Source organism: Ursus arctos, unplaced genomic scaffold (assembly GCF_023065955.2).
Source record: "Ursus arctos isolate Adak ecotype North America unplaced genomic scaffold, UrsArc2.0 scaffold_1, whole genome shotgun sequence".
Classification (NCBI taxonomy): domain Eukaryota; kingdom Metazoa; phylum Chordata; class Mammalia; order Carnivora; family Ursidae; genus Ursus; species Ursus arctos.
Genome location: NW_026622763.1, coordinates 11,600,512 through 11,617,630, shown reverse-complemented (window position 1 = coordinate 11,617,630; position 17,119 = coordinate 11,600,512). Strand labels below are relative to the sequence as shown.

At 36.4% G+C, this 17,119-nt stretch overlaps 2 protein-coding genes across 15 annotated transcripts in view; both read left to right on the top strand.

Annotated features, from left to right (window-relative positions):
- The window catches only part of PTPN4 (protein tyrosine phosphatase non-receptor type 4), a 207,466-nt gene extending 197,596 nt beyond the window's left edge, over positions 1-9,870 (top strand). For all 9 annotated transcript variants that reach the window (XM_026510144.4, XM_026510145.4, XM_044388278.3 and 6 more), the window contains one exon: positions 2,042-9,870. In XM_026510144.4, coding sequence (XP_026365929.1) covers positions 2,042-2,128 — 87 coding nt within the window. In that variant the 3' untranslated portion in view covers positions 2,129-9,870. The remainder of the gene's footprint in view (positions 1-2,041) is intronic.
- A 2,077-nt stretch (positions 9,871-11,947) lies between these two features.
- Positions 11,948-17,119, top strand: part of EPB41L5 (erythrocyte membrane protein band 4.1 like 5) — a 156,415-nt gene continuing 151,243 nt past the window's right edge. For 3 of the 6 annotated variants that reach the window (XM_057317191.1, XM_057317189.1, XM_057317188.1), the window contains exon 1: positions 11,948-12,123. In XM_057317191.1, the coding sequence (XP_057173174.1) occupies positions 12,032-12,123 (92 nt within the window). In that variant the 5' untranslated portion in view covers positions 11,948-12,031. The remainder of the gene's footprint in view (positions 12,124-17,119) is intronic. The other 3 variants (XM_057317195.1, XM_057317205.1, XM_057317198.1) reach the window with 3 other exon arrangements.

Genomic DNA, 17,119 nt, shown 5'->3' with positions numbered 1-17,119 from the left:
TCCTTCCTTCCTCCCTCCCTCCCTTCCTTCCTTTCTTTCTTTCTTTCTTTCTTTCTCTCTCTCTCTCTCTCTCTTTCTTTCTTTCTTTCTTTCTTTCTTTCTTTCTTTCTTTCTTTCCTGTAGTACTTCTTTCTTTAAAGAGAAACTTTTCATCTGATGTTGGTTAACCAACAGGCAGTGGTACATAAGGCAGTATAGGAAAAGCAAGATAAACACTTAATGCTTTCCCTTTATAATTTTTCAATATAAGGAGTTGGTTCACTTGCCTCTTCCATTGGTGACCTCATACTTTTGTTTGTTTTGATATTATTCTGAAATTATGGATTTAAACATATGTGATATGTTTCAATCCACTCTAGTTATTTTTTTTAACGATGCCTAAACTGTTCCACTTTGGGCCAGCAGGAACCTATTCAGGCTTGCTCCTAAGCTTTTTTTGTCAAGACCCTAGTAACGGATAGCTTCTTTGCTATTAGTAAAGATATCCAGGCCTCAGCTTGTACTTTTTCTCCCTCATCACCAGTTTTAGAATCCATAATTTCCCCAAAAAAGTACTGGTTTTTGGTTTTTTGTTTTTGAGAAATTACTTTAGGGACCACCTTCGGAGCAGTAGTAGGTGTTTTTATTGCCGTTCGGTTGGTGTTAGTATTTGTCTCTAGAAATCTTATTGCCAGAGTTAAGAAAACAAACTTATGAGTTAATACTAATGCTTCCAATACAAATTTAGGACCACAGTGTTTTTAGTTAATGTGGTCTACTTTATATATGTTATGCCCATTCATCTTTAACAAGAATAATATTTCTCTACAATACCAGCAGTGGAGGATTTAGACTATCACAAATACTCATTTGTTTTATTACACATGACATAACAGTCTCAGAATAACAAAACTAACACTAATGCCACGAACAAAATAGTCACTAAAAAGAATTTTCAGTTTTTTCCACTTTTTGGATATATTCTACGAGATGCTCATATAAATAGCTCCTCTCTGTGTGCTTATGCTGTCAACTAGATAGACACATTGATTCATTTCATGTCATTTTCAACTTATGGAGATTTTTTAAATTAATGTTCTAATTATGGGGTATATTTATGTGGTTCCAAAGTAAAATCTATGAGAGAAGGAAATATATTCAATGAAGTCTAGTCTCTGCCCCTCTCCTGCACTCCATTCTGTCTGTCCCTTTATAGGAAACCATGTTTTAATGATTTGTCCTTCCCTTTTTTATAACCTATATATTGAGATAGATATTTGTATTCCTCCGCCCTTTTCTTTTATAAAGAGAATATAGTGTGTGCACTTTTCTCTGCCATGCTGTTTTGACTGAACAAGATATTCTGGGGGACGCCTGGGTAGATCAGTCAGTTAAGCGTCTGCCTTCGGCTCAGGTCATGATCTCAGGGTCCTGGGATCGAACCCTGCATCAGGCTCCCTGTTCAGCGGGGAGTGTGCTTCTCCCTCTTACCCTCCCCCTGCTCATGCTCTCTCTTCTCTCTCTCTCTCTAAGTAAGAAACCTTTTAAAAACCTTTAAAAAAAAACAGCAAGATATTCTGGAATTATTTTACAGTGATCCTTCCCCTCCCAACCTTCCTCCACATATTCCCATGTGAGAATGTGCCACTTATTACTCACCCAGGCCCTCCTGGTAGCCATTTGGATTGTCCCTACCCTTCGTTGTTATAAATACTCTAGCAACAAATAGCCTTATTTATGAATGTATGTTTTCAATTTCTTTTTCTAGTTTATCTTTGGATAGATTCCTAGATGGGATTGCTGGGTGAAAGGTAAATTAGCGTAATTTTATTAGATGCTGCCAAATTGTAGTATTTTACATCCCTACTAGCAATGTATGAGTGTGTTACCAACAAAATATGTTGTCAGACTTTTTTATTTTTTGCCATTCTCTTGGTGAAAAATGGTATCTTTGTGCAGTTTTACTTTGCCTTTCTTTTATAAGCAAGCCGAGTGAGATGTTTTTCTTTTTTTGTTGTTGTTCTCTAGTTTTCTGATCAATTCTATTCTTTCTATTTTTCAGAGTCAATACAGATTTGTATGTGAAGCTATTTTGAAAGTTTATGAAGAAGGATTTGTTAAACCCTTAACGACATCATCAAATAAATAAGAAAGCAAAAGTCTGGGACATGTGTCAGAAAACTGCTTTCTGTTATATTCACTGTGCCATAATTCTGCGTGCAGGAAATGGCATTTAGACAAAACAAATGAAGAACTAACAAAAACTGAAAACTTCAGCACTGTTGCACTTTATGTTTAAGAAAATGTCACTCTCTCAAAATCTGTAATTCACGTGTTTGAAGACTATTTCATGCTTTGCCCCGAACAAATAGTGAATAACTGAGTATGTTCAGGGTAATTTATGAAATTGGTGGTGGCGCCATGCAGTCCCCTTCTGGTAGAATTGCCACAAACAAGGCTCAGAATTCTCATCATCTCTGTTATACACCTGTATCTTGAAAGCAAAAAGAAGTAAACATCAGGAGTCAGCTCTGGTGTTACCCAGTGATTCATGTACTTATTACTATACTGGTTAACCAGATTTTTATTTTTTAAATTTTAGCAATATCATTCTCAATATTAGCCAATACACTGCCTATGGATGCAGCACATCTTTCCCTGTACTCCCCCTGTAGAGACCTGCTGTTCATGAGAAGAAAGATGGAATTTGCTTTTCCCAGGAAATGCTGCACATTGTCCATTTACCAGCATCTTCTAGAAAGTATAAATATGAATCTACAAATTTTCTTGAATTTAATAATGTAACTTATATTTATCATAAGGTTGGCTTATTCCAAATCATGTGATTTCACATACTTGATGTAAAGGAATGCATGCATTGTGTCTTAACCCCTTAAGTGCCTTGAGACGTCTTTGTATGTCTAATGAAAAGGCACTCATTTGACCCCACTAGGAGGTATGTATATTGTACATTTACATTTTTATGCATTTTGAATCAGTTCACATTTTAAAACATAGCTTCTTGTATGAAGAGTTATGCAGTCAAAAAAGGGTATGGAAATTCTATTTCTTACTCAATTTTCCTGTATTTTGCCACAAGAAGCAAAGATAATTTGTGTTCTACTGAGTGAGCGCGCTGCTGCTATGAAATTGTCGAAAATCTGCTCATGCCTTTCCTGAGGGACAAGGGTTACAATGTAGCAGCTCAAGTCGAAAGATGCTTTATTATTCAAATTTTCTATTTATTTTATCCCTGACTTTAGAAATGGCACCTAATATGCACATTAAAGTTAAACATATTCATATTTTCAGCTAAAGTTAGAGCAATTCATTGTGATTTATTTCTCTCAGTGTCTAAATTGTTACTCTAAAGCATTCATTTCAAGCTTTGTTCACACTGGTCTGTTGGTTGGGATACTTCAAACAAGGAATGAAATGTTATTGACTTACTTCTAAATGTAATCCCTCAGTAACTGAAATGAGGGTTTTGCTGTCATTTTTTGCATACAATTAAATTAATCCAGTTTATATATACTTACTAAGTTATAAGCATGTTCATGTGGAGTTTTGAGTGTCCAGCCTGATGGAGGATCTGATTCCCTTTAAGGATGTGTATATTTTCCTCTTCAGGATTTTTTTTAAGTCTAGAGAGATAGAACTTTAAAATTGCCCAGTTTTAATATCAGTGGAAATTTGCTCACCTATTGAAATGTTATGTTACACAATTATATGGATTATGGTTAAAACAGATTCATTTCCTAGTAGTTTCCTAATACTTCTGTGGAGTCTTGATAAAACTTAGAGTTGAATAGTTTTGGAATGCCATTTAGTATGAGGGGGGGAGAATGTACATTTAAAAATCTTCAGTGTAATTGAAATGATGTTATTTCAAATATTCAGAATCCATAATAATAAATTTTAGGAAGTTAAGCCCTAAACATTAATAGCCAAGATATCAAATAAATTATTATAATCAAATACTTTGATTTTTTAAAGAGAAAAGTAATATAACCTTTATGTCAGAGAGAAATTCTCCTATCTTTGGATTTCACAGCCAAGAAAGTATAAATTAGTAAATAACTATAGTCTTATTTGAACATTCCATTCTCTACCAACAGATAAGTATAATTTAGGCCGCTATATGACATCATGATAAGTTGAAAAGTGAACAAGTGAAATCCTGTTGGGGGTCTACATAATTAATAACTGTTTTGACAGTTTTTACCTGAATTAAAATCTGTTTTAATTGTGTGGACAGAATATGACAACCATAAATTAAAAAGATGAAACACTTGTATAGATAGAAACAGATAAATGTCATGGTTGGTATGTTCTTTAACTTACAGTTTTGTTTACACTTCTGAGATAAACTAGTAATTTGTTGGCAATGAGCACTGTTGCCTTTTTTAATCATTAATTCCAGTCTTTAAATGATAAATATTAGAAGTTTAGAATTACATTTACATTTCTCATAATAGGAATTTTCATCTGGGAGCTACCCTCTGTCAGTATTTGTATGTACAGAAAAGATGCTTTTTTAAAGACATATTAGGATCTTAAATTTAAAATTATCCTTCACAGCTTCTTAAAATGGATATGCTAATTATGCTTCTCTGTTCACCCAACAGGTAAGACTTTATCCATTACACCTAGGAATTTTTTAACCTGTTTATCAATCTAAGTAGAGTTCTAGGAATAATCCTAGCTTTAATATGCCAAGTAGTTCTAGATTCCATTCATATCAGTGTAATATGGTGTAATAAAATGTCAAACTTCTTGTATCTAAACTACTCTCCCCCTCCTCCCATAACTCCCCTGTTCGCTCACCCCCCCACACACACACACTCTAGAAGTCAATGCTGACTGTTATTCTTACAAGTGGAAATAGGTATTGGTGAATCAAGGGGCTTTGTAAATGCTAAGAAATGTTTGTGAAAACCTTTCCTCTCTGATTTAAAATGGTTTTACCATGTTCATTTCAGATGCTTTATTGAGCATCAGATTTGTGTCAGCGCTGTGTACATAGCATGAAGAGTAGACTTCACATTCACAAGAAGAACTGGTAGTATTTGTTAAACAAGTGCATCCGTTCAAAATAGAGGCTGAGTAAACAGTGTAAGAAAAACTTCCTTTGTGTGGCCTGCTAGCACAAGTAGGAAGGGGGAAGGGGTTGATCATTTTGATGAAGAGTAAAGAGAAAATTTATATATAAAAACTGACTTCAAACTTTCAAAGGTATGGTAAGCCATTAAGACACACACTTTTGTGTGTTTATATATTTGTGTGTTTCGTAAAGGCTGATGCTAGCAGGGGTAAAGGATTATTTTAACTATAGAGTCGTTTATAATCTGTTGGCAGATCTGATCAGGTCTAATCAGGTATTTGAGCAAAAGTCTCCTGTCTCCACTAGAAATACTCTAACTTAAGAGCTGAAAGGAACTTGAATGATTTTATCTAATCTCACCTTCTCCTATTATTTTAGGCAACATATATGAATATCATAAATTCTTGTGAATTTTTGTCTGTTTCAGCTCAAGAATTATACTCAGGCAGTGTTTTCATGTAATAACTACGATGACCTTAGAAGATGTCACTTAATTTAGAAAATAAGTAGGCTTTAAAAGGTGATCCTAATTAGGACCCTGACTCAGTTTGCTAGTCATGCTTCCCTGATAGAACATAAGCTTTTGTAAAGTATTTAGGCTGATAACACATGCAGTATGAAAACATTCTGAAATGTAAATTAGAAGACTAATTTTTAAAAGCACTTAAAACATAGAACTAGAATTTAGAATATATGTCCACTTAAATGATTTATGTTCAGAATGTGAACATGTAGTAGAATTAAAAGCATTACTTATTTTATAATCTTATCAGCAAGAAAGAAAGAAACAAGAATTTTTAACAATGTTCTATTTAATACCTGTGGTTTGAATATTTAAGATACTCTGATAGTAAGGTTGCCAAAGTAGTTTTGAATTCATAAAAATTATTTATACCACAATAAGGTGGGATATGTTTACATCTCTTATTTTGTAGTTTAGGTGAATTTACATTTAAGTCACTTAGAGTAAATACATTATGGTAAATATTTGTTGGAATAAACATCTCTTAATAATATGACATGAAAAAGATGAATTATGTCACAGCTGGCTTTTATGCCACATCAACAAAGTAACTATATTATCATTGCTTACTTCCCGCATTTGCTTTAGCTGTCCAACCACAATTTCTGTAGTCATTTGTGTGTGTGTGTGTGTGTGTGTGTGTGTGTGTGTGTGTTGTTTCCTCCAAGTAAAACAGTTACGTTATTAAAACCCACTGGATTTTTCTTAAATATCAGAATTACTGATCTGTTGGCCAAGATTTATCGGTGTCTCAGTGTGATCACAACATAAGTTATAGCAACTGTTTTATAAAATTCTTAGTGAATTGTATAGCTACTAAGGAATTTACATAACAATAAAAACATTTTTGAGAGCTATCTGCTAACAGATAAGTTCAGCAATTTTATAAAGAGCCCATGAAATTAATCCCTAAAATGTATTGTTGGGGTTCAGCTTACTTTACAATATCTACAACTATTAACATAATTTTTTATTATATCTTGACTTCATTTTTTTTTCTGACTTAATATTTCTGAGTAGCAATTAGTACAGTAAGCCTTTGAGTGTTATCAAAAACAAGTCCTCTATCAGCCAGAAACTAGACGTTTTAATCTTGGTGAAGTTGTCCTGGGTAGACACCAAATAGTTATTTCCGTGTCCATTTCTAAATTTGCTGCTACTTATTTGTATGTTTTTCTACTGCAGTTTACTGTTGATTTCTGAAGTTTTATAGTCATTGTTATTTTTATTTTAGCAATCCAAGCTAAATGGGCAGCCAGAAGTAATATCTACTGGGGTGCAATCCATCAACATTGACTAGATGTGTTTCAATGCATAAAGGAGAAAACCAATTTTTTTTTATTTGCAAAGTAAGAGGTATTAGCAATACTGCAAGTTAAAGAGTACAATTTTAGTTGGAAGTCCTAATGTTTAACTTCCTGAAACCTTTTAAAATTTCCAGTAAAAGAATGAAAGTGTTTTAAAAGCCTTGTGCTCATAGAAGTTTCAGTTAAGCACTGTAGAATTTTCCTACTTATTGTTGTGTAAATGATAGAGAAAATATTTTTCTATGGACAAGAGATTGAAACTGTTAACTTCTTTTACTTCATTGTGTAAAAAAAATGATATTTGTATGTCTTTCATGCTGTAAAAAAAATGAATGTATCTTTGAAATGTTGTTAGAATTATGACTTGATTCTAAGGATACTCTTTGTTTAAAAAAGTCAGCAAGGGATTGAAAACAAGGAAAGGAAGAGTGTATTCTACTTCATTATATAAATGCAATTTTAGAAGAAAAATGTAATATTCATTATAAACAAGAGCAATCATTACTGAAGCATATTTCAAATATAATGTACATTCTTTTTCACTTTGTTTTGTTTTAGCTTTAGAACAGAAAATTTCAAGAAAATTTGTGCTTACTATTTTTAAGTGTAAAATAATTGTAGACTTCTGGAGTATGGAAGGGTGTTTTCGTGTGAGGGTAAACATTCTGCTGCGTGTGTTTACCATGAGGGAGCGTTCTCAGGCATTGTCAACTGTGGCAGCCACAAATGAGGACATCGCTGTGAGTGTGACTTTGGTGAAGCCAGAAATCTGTGCCTCAGATTTACTACAGTAAATATGTGCAGAGGCCCCTGACAAATAGTTTTGCCTTTTTATTATCTGTATCTTGGACGGATAAGACCACTGAGCCCAGTTTTGACTTGTGACAGTGGTGTCTTAGAGGCTTCAGGGTTTATTCAGCCGAACAACAGCAAAAACCCTACATTTTTAACCATTGTTTAGGCATGATTAATTTGTTCAACAGTCTCTTTAAAGGGTAGTATTTATTTATTAATTATCACTTGTTAAACTTGACTCAATGGGGCCTTCATTATTTTGACTCCTGCTACCATCCCTCCAACTTTTAAAAGTCATTAATTTCATTTTATAGTAGTCTTTGTGAAGTAAATACCCCAAACAACTACAAGCTGGTATTTTTCTTTACTAGATTTTTTTTTTAACTGTTGTTGAGAGATTACTATCAGGCCCCCTCAACCCTGAGAGTTTCCAAAATTTAGTAAGTATTACTTGTGCCATCTTGCTAAATGAAGTTATCACCATAAAGTCATCAAGGAGGATCAGCCCGGTTTACAATCTTAAACCCAAATAGGTGCTGATGTTTGATGTCCCCAAATACACTGTAGTCACAATTGAGCCCATTTTACCTTTTATTTAAAAGCAGCTTTTTGGTTTTTGCTCCTGAGTTGTTGTGTTGCAATTTCTTGCCTTCCCTGGCATGGAAATTTTCAGTCCAGTTCTGGAATTCTATGGCACCCATCTTTTCCAACCCTTTGGTGAGTTCACAAGATCATCCAGTCTTTCTTGTATCCTGTAGAATAGGTCAAATTTCAATGCTGAAATGATTTCTTGAATTTTAAATAGTAGCACTTTATTTCATGCTTACTACTGACTTAATTTATACATTTAAAAATAAAATCTAGGAGTTTTGTAAATACGGGAAAAACTTTATTAGTATGTAGAGCTCATTGGATTGGACCCAAGTAAAATGCTTTACAGTGATCTCTTAATCTTTTGATATTTAAAAGGTAACTTGGGTGATTGTAGCTTTGCCACTTTTCTGTAATTTATTTAGTACAGTAAAGACTACCCAGTTGATTGTCTTGCTGGACTCTGAGTTCTCTCAGCTTGCTTCAACCAGGTTTGGTTTACAGTTATCATTTCTGCTTTGCATTTTTTGTACATTACATGAATACTTGGAAATCCATTTGTTTGGTTTTAAGTCGTAGGTAGGGGTTAAGTCAATACTGCGCCACAAGTAAGTTGAAGAGGGCAAAGTCCTGACACTTTATATACATGTCAAGGGGCAGGATTTAAGACACTAAAAACAGTTTACATTAAGCTGTTTCATTTTCTATCATTAGAATATATGTGCTTAAAAAAAATAAAAACTGTCCACCCAGTGTTCTCAGAGCATCAGGACATTGCAGTTATGATCCATATTGTAATCTTTTCAAATGAGAAAAGCTAGTCTTTATTTTCTACAGTGTAGGCTTAATTTTAGGACAGATAATTTACTATATACTCATCAGTGATATTTTTAAGTAGTTTTACAAATAATTATTTCTATGTAGAGGGTGTATTAATTTGGGATTTTTTTTTTCTTGTAACAGGTGCTATATGTAAATATGAAGGGCGAAAGGTCACTTAGTTAAAAGTCTAGTTTATTTCATAATTAAAATATAATTTTGCATTTCTGCTGTCATTTCACGTTTGATTGTACTGAACTAGTAGCAAAATGGAATTAGCCCCTTAATTTTTTAAACTATCTTCCCCCATTTCACAAAAATAGCTCTTTCCATATGGTTTGTTTCCATAAATAAGAGGCAGAGAAGCTTAGGTTTCATTTAAAATGTGTAAGCTTGAATTTGGTCAACACTGGATAATTTGAAGTCATACTCTGCATCTGTCACTGCGGCTTACTGTATGCTTGAAAGGCCTTGTGTGTTTGTCTTAATTTCAGTGAAAAATTAGAATTCCTGCAGTTTATTCATGTAAAAAAAATCTATGAATACTAACAGCAGACAGGATAAAAATGCCGATTTGCATTAAAACTGTTTTAGTCCTAAGAGCGATTTATGTTACGTGAAATGCTATTACACATATTTTGTTGGCCATATTTCATTTTGATTGAAAAATAGTTGTTCAGGTACAAACGTGAAACTAGCTGTGACTTTTAATTGTTCAATTGCAAAATAAAGATGTGCTTTAGTAATTTAAAGTGTAGGAGTTTTGAAGATTATTTTTTGTTGTTGGGCTTGTCTAACAATGGTTATATTCATTAATGGGTGATCAGAAGGACCTGGGAGGTGCTAAGTGCAAAGTTTTTCTCTAGAATTCCTGGTTCACTAGTGGCTGTATGTGGGGAGGAGGTGGGATTATTAAGTAAGGAACCAAAAGGGATTTAGAGGATTAAAGAATGAGGAAATACTCCTTCACTGTGACCACTGCTTGACTCCTCTCTTCTCCCAGCACCAGCCCCTCTTCTGGTATTCCTAACATAAGATCTAGTCCCAGTAAGGGACCTTCCTAAATTCCATATTGATGGCCTTTGCTTATTTTTATATCAGGTTGTTTAATGTTTTATTCATATGAGATGTTGGAAATTAAATTGTCACTTGACAATAATATATATTTATATGTTGCAAACCCTTTTTCTTAACGGTGTTTGACTTTATTCTTTTGAGGGGTTGCAGAGACATGACATTTTTTAATAATTTTATTAACATATCAGTCTTCTCCTTAATGACTTCAGAGTTTGGGGTATGCCTGCAAAAGCTTTTCTCTAATCCCTATTAGCATTCAATCTGTGACTGAAAGCTCCCTTAACCACCATCCAAGTAACCCACTCAGACTGGCACCCAGCTTTACAGTCTTTTTTTTTTTTTTTTTTTTTTGTCAGAGAATAAGCAGGGGGAGTGGAATGCGGAGGGAGATGCAAGCTCCCCACTGAGCAAGGAGCCCATGTGGGACTCGATCCCAGGACCCAGACCTGAGCTGAAGGCAGACGCTTAACCAGCTGAGCCACCCAGGCGTCCCTCTGCTTTTCGGTCTTGTTCTCTCCTTGCCACCACTGACTGCTCTTAATCATGCCAGAGCTCTTTTGGTTCCAATTAAATTGTAAGCTTACTAAAATTAGTTGTGTTTATTTGCTAACCTATACACACAAATTTATGGTCATTATATCACTTAATTATATGTTATATAAGCCAGTGAAATGTGAGAGAAACAAGAAGGTTGGGTTTTTGCAAAAGCCTTATGGTGTCATTAAAACTTTATTAAATTCTTTAAACCTGATTAAAAATAGGTATGAGCAAGACAACTATGAGAGACTAACAAATGATGTATTTGAAAAACGAAGAGAAAAAAATAGATGATGCACTTGGGGTCTGTTTTTTTTGCAACAGAGATTAAGGGACTATAATTGGGCTCAAACCCAAAGAAAAAGATGCTGGTCCTACATAAAAAGAATTACAAATGAATATATATTTATCTGTCTTAAGCTAAAACAAAATGCGTGTGTTTTTTTATTTCTCCTTTAAATGTTTTTCATTTGGGGCGCCTGGGTGGCACAGCGGTTAAGCATCTGCCTTCGGCTCAGGGCGTGATCCTGGCGTTATGGGATCGAGCCCCACATCAGGCTCCTCCGCTATGAGCCTGCTTCTTCCTCTCCCACTCCCCCTGCTTGTGTTCCCTCTCTCGCTGGCTGTCTCTATCTCTGTCGAATAAATAAATAAAATCTTTAAAAAATAAAAATAAAAAATAAATGTTTTTCATTTAGCCAACTGGTCATTAGTTTTGATACCATCAAATATGGTTTCTACCAATTATTTAAAAATTCCTCTCGAATACTTAGACAGTTTTTATATTTTTGCTATTAAAAATTACACATTTAACCTTTTATATATTCCCTTTAAATTATATTTGTACATATGGGTCAACTATATATAAATTTTCCCCCAACATTGTGTTATAAAAATGTTCAAACATAGAGAAGGTTGAAAGAATTGAACAGTTAACACCTATATATCCATCCTCCAGGTTCTGTAATTACCATCCTGATAAATTTGCTTTATTACTTGTCTGTCCATCTACCTAAGCCTCTCTCCATCAATACATCTTTTATGCATTTCATAAAATGATGTTGCCCACATCTGTATCTTCACCCCTGAGCACTTCAGCTTGCATATCACTAATAGTCAAGAATTATCTCTTTTTGACATAACATTTTTATTGGTAAGACAAATATTAAGTCTACCATTCAGTATGTGTTTTTTTTTTTTTTTTAAGATTTTATTATTTGAGAGAGAGAGCATGAGCACAAGTGAAGGGGAAGAGGCAGAGGGAGAAGGAGAAGCAGTCTCTGCTGAGCAGGGAGCCTGATGCAGAGATCATTCCCAGCACCCTGGGATCATGACCTGAGCCGAAGGCAGACGCTTGACCGACTGAGCCACCCAGGCGGCCTTACCATTCAGTAAGTTTTAACAAATGTATACATTTATGTAACTCAAACCCCTATGGGGATCAACAGGTTCAAACTTAAGTTATAAAATGAGTAAGTGAAGGTACATCATGGTGACTCTAGTCAATAATATTGCAAATTTGAAAGTCGGTGAGAAAGTAAATCTACAAACTTCTTATCACAGGGAAAAAAAATTTAACTCTATATGGTCTCAGATGGTAAGTAGGCATTGAGGTGATCATTTCACAATGTATACAAATGTCAAATCATTATTTTGTATACCTGAAACTAATGTGTTGTCTGTCAACTATACTTCAATTAGAAAAGGGGAGGGTGAGCCTGGCTGACTCAGCCAGTAGAGAATGTGGCTCATGATCTCTGGATTTTAAGTTCAAGTGCCACGTTAGGTGTAGAGATTACTTAAAATCTTAAGGGGAAAAAAAAAAAAACCTACACAGGGATTTGATAGAGAACATTTCCATCACCGGGGGGAGTTTCCCTTTCCGCCTTTCACCTTCACTCCCTTTATTAGTTTCCTGGGGCTACCGTAACAAAGTACCACAAACTGGGTGCCTTAAAATGACAGAAATCGATTGTCTCACAGTTCTAGAGTCCAGAACCCAAACTCAAGGTTGGCAAGTCCAGGCGTCCCCTGAGGGTGCTAGGGAAGGATCTCTTCCATGTGTCCTTCCTAGCTTCAGGTGGCCTTGGACCCTCCTTAGTTTTCAAATACTCCAATCTTCCATCTTAACATGGCATCGTTCTGTCAGGAAGCCAGCCATATTGGATTAGAGACCCATGCTCCTCCAGTAGCACCTCATTTTTTTAACTAGTTACATCTGCAGTGACCCTATTTCCAAATAAAGTTATATTCTCAGGTATTCTGGCAATTAGGACTTCAAAATATCTTTTATGGGAATGGACACAATAAAACCTACAACATAACCAGAAGCGGTGAGTATTCCGAATTCTCATAAATTAGTCTGTCCTAGAATTTTTATACATGTAATTTATATACATATTTTACTCAAAATTTCTGAGATTCATCAGTTTCTTGTTTTCTTTTTATTAGTAAGTAGTAGTCCGTTTTATTAATATAACAGTTTGCTTATCCGCCTCCTTTTAATGGTAGCTGGACTTTGAGACATTCTCAGTTTGTGGGATTTTATCAATAAAAATGCTATGAACAGGACACCTGGGTGGCTCAGTCAGTTAAGTGTCTGCCTTCTGTTCAGGTCATGATCCAGGGTCCTGGGATCGAGCCCCATGTCAGGCTCCCTGCTCAGTGGGGAGCCTGCTTCTCCCTCTCCCCCCTGCTCACACTCTCTCTCTCTTTCAAATAAGTAAATAAAATCTTTTTTTAAAAATGCTATGAACATTCCTTTACAAATCTTCTTGTGAACACATGCTTTCATTTCTGAGTAAGTATCTAGGAGTGGAATTGCTGGGTACATTAAGTGTATCTTAAGTTTTTATTGATACTGTCAAAATTGGCTTCCAAAAATATATATCTTTTTATAATCTCATCAATAATGCATCTGTGTCTCCACCCTTAGTGGATATTATGACTCTTTTAAAAATGTTCTCATGTAATAAGATATATTAAATATGATTTGCAAAATTGAATATCTTTTTATATGTTTATTGGCCACATGTATTTCTTTTCTGGTGAACTGCTCACTCAGGTCCTTTGTGTTTTGCAACTTGGTCTATTTAAACAACAAAAAGCTATTTGCGGGGCACCTGGGTGGCTCAGTCCTTAAGCGTCTGCCTTCTGGCTCAGGGCATGATCCCAGAGTCCTGGGATCAAGTCCCACATCAGGCTCCTCCTCTGGGAGCCTGCTTCTTCCTCTCCCACTCCCCCTGCTTGTGTTCCCTCTCTCGCTGGCTGGCTGTCTCTCTCTGTCAAATAAATAAATAAAATCTTTAAAAAATAAAAATTAAAAAAAACAAAAAAACAAAAAAGCTATTTGGGCCATGAGGGAGTAATAGGGTCCAGAGTCATCCTCCTGGTGTAAACAACTGGAAAATAGGACAAATACAGTAAACAACTTTTGCAATATTGGACAAAAGTTGAAGAAGACTGTAATTCCTCAGAAAAGATAAATAAGTGAGGTGAGCCATACGATAAGCTAGGTTTTCTTTGTCCAGGTAATTTATAAACGGATGCAGGAATATGGAGCCCAAACAAGACTGGTATTCTTGCTACCTGGGAGAGAGGTGTCAGAGTTTTGGGAAGCTGGGGCTGTTAAGAGGTATGGAGCAAAGTTCCAGGGAGGAGTAAACCACATAAAGATTTCAATAAATTTACATAGGAGTCACTTTGTATCCTAGCCTGAATAATAATCTTCAAATATAGTGAAACCCCATGATGCCGGACAAACTTCTAAGGAAAGACAATTACCAAGTTGTAGGATGAATATTTCCAGGGCTGGCCCCAAGGATGAAAATAATTCAAGTTTCTTTCAGGTAGAGTGGAGAAGCCTCTTTGAAAATGTAAGGTAGTCAGCCAAAACCCAAGAAAGGCCAAACTTTAGAAATGAGGCTAACCAAGCTGCAGGGTCAAAGCTATTCTAGGCTCATTTAGAAGATTTAAAACAAGCTTCAAAATGATTAAACTAAGTCACAAGCTACTTAACTGCCTAACAGATACTAAGTCCATTTATTTATTTATTTATTTGTTTATTTATTTATTTATTTATTTCAGGTTTTATTTATTTTAGAGAGAGAGCCTGCGAGTGGGGGGAGGAGTAGAGGAAGAAGGAGAGGGATGGGGAAAGAATCTCAAGCAGACTCCTGCATGCTGAGCATGGAGCCCCTCCTGGGCTTGATATCACAACTCCTAGATCTCCACTCCAGCCAAAAGCAAGAGTCAGAAGCTTAACTGACTGAGACCCAGGCAACGCCCCCCCCCCAAAGATAAAATCTATTTTAAAAATACCGTTCTGGGATGCCTGGGTGGCTCAGTTGGTTAAGCGTCTGCCCTTGGCTCAGATCATGATCCCAGGGTCCTGGGATCGAGTCCCGCATTGGGTTCCCTGCTCGGCAGGGAGCCTGCTTCTCCCTCTGTCTGCCTCTCTCTCTCTCTAATAAATAAATAAAATCTTTTAAAAAAATAATTTAAAAATACCATTCAAAGGGCAACTGGTGGCTCAGTCACTTAAGCACCTGACTCTTGATTTTGGCTCAGGTCATGATCTCAGGGTTAAGAGATGGATCCCTGCATCCAGCTCTGCACTGGGTGTGGAGTCCTCTCCCTCTCCCTCTCCCTTACCCTCCCTCTCCCTCTGCTCCTATGTCCCCGTCCCTCTCTAAAAAAAAATAATGAATACCGTTCAAGAAAGTAAATTTATCATGTCCAGCAGCCAAAGAAAACTATAGATAGGAAGAAGCAAGGAAATATGACCTAGTGGAGAAAAATCATTTAAGAGAAACAGACTCAGCAATGGCAAAGATGATGAGAGGAGAAGAAAAAGACAGTGAGGGCGTCTGGGTAGCGCAGTCGTTAAAGCGTCTGCCTTCGGCTCAGGGCGTGATCCCAGCGTACGGGGATCCAGTCCCACATCGGGCTGCTCCGCTAGGAGCCTGCTTCTTCCTCTCCCACTCCCCCTGCTGTGTTCCCTCTCTCGCTGGCTGTCTCTCTGTCACATAAATAAATAAAATCTTAAAAAAAAAGAAAGAAAGAAAGAAAAAGACAGTGAAACAACTAGTAAGTAAGTCACGGATGTAGAGGACAACAGAGACAAGGGAAATATTTTTTAAAAGAACCAAGTGGGAGTAACATCTTAGAAGATAGTGGAGTAGGAAGTTCCAAGAATCTGTCCTTCCACTTACACAACTAATTAGCTTGCAGAGATTCTCTGGAGTAACTGTTTTTGGAATTCTGGATCGAGTTGAAATATTTGCAGCACCCACGAGATTGCTGATGACAAGACTGGTAAGGTTTGGTAAGTTTCAGCCTTTCACATGGTAGCGACTACCATCCCCCATTCCTGCAATGGGCAGTCGTAAGGATGGCTGCCTGTGGTTCTGGTGTGACTTGCTGGAGCCAGAGTGGGCCATAAGGACCTTATCATCCAAATATTGAGATTGTGGGTTCTTTTTTTTTTTTTTTTCAAGATTTTTATTTTATTTATTTGACAGAGAGAGACACAGCCAGCAAGAGAGGGAACACAAGCAGGGGAAGTGGGAGAGGAAGAAGCAGGACCCCAGCAGAGCAGGGAGCCCGATGTGGGGCTCGATCCTAGGATCCTGGGATCATGCCCTGGGCCAAAGGCAGACGCTCAAAGCTCAACGACTGAGCCTCCCAGGCGCCCCTAGATTGTGGGTTCTGATTGAGGATTGCTGCTTTTGCTCAGCAAGGGGCCAGGACACAGGCCGGTATCCATTGTTCCAACCCCAGTGGGCTAACACTGTTTCTAAGGGATTAAAGAACAGTACTTGGTTCCCCTTCCCGCTCTAGAGAGCCAGACCCTTCAGGCAATATTTGTCAGTCACTGGCTGCCACAGAATAACAGAATAGAAATGTAAGTGACCACATACAAAAAGAAATACACACTTGGCGAAAACGTTTTGGAAAAGTAACAAATGAACCACTCTGGATCTCAATAAGCAAGACTCAGTAATTCCTGAGGAGTGGGGAAGTTAGGGTTTTCAGAGTTCTCATAACATAATACTCAAAATGTTCACTTCTCAACAAAAATTATAAAGTTACAAAGAAATAGGAAAATAGGGCCCAATCACAGGGGAAAATAATAAGAATTTGACAGAAATCATCTTCAGGGAAGCCCATACAGAATTATTAGTCAAAGATGTGAAACCAACTGTCTTAGATATGTTCAATGAACTAAAGGAAACCACGGACAGGAACTGAAGGAAGCCAGGAAAACAATGTTTGAACAAAATGGGAATTGAAAGGAGCAAAACAGGAGCATCTGACTAGCTCATTCAGAGCATGTGACTCTTGATCTTGGGGTCCTGAGTTTGAGCCCCTCATTGGGTGTAGAGA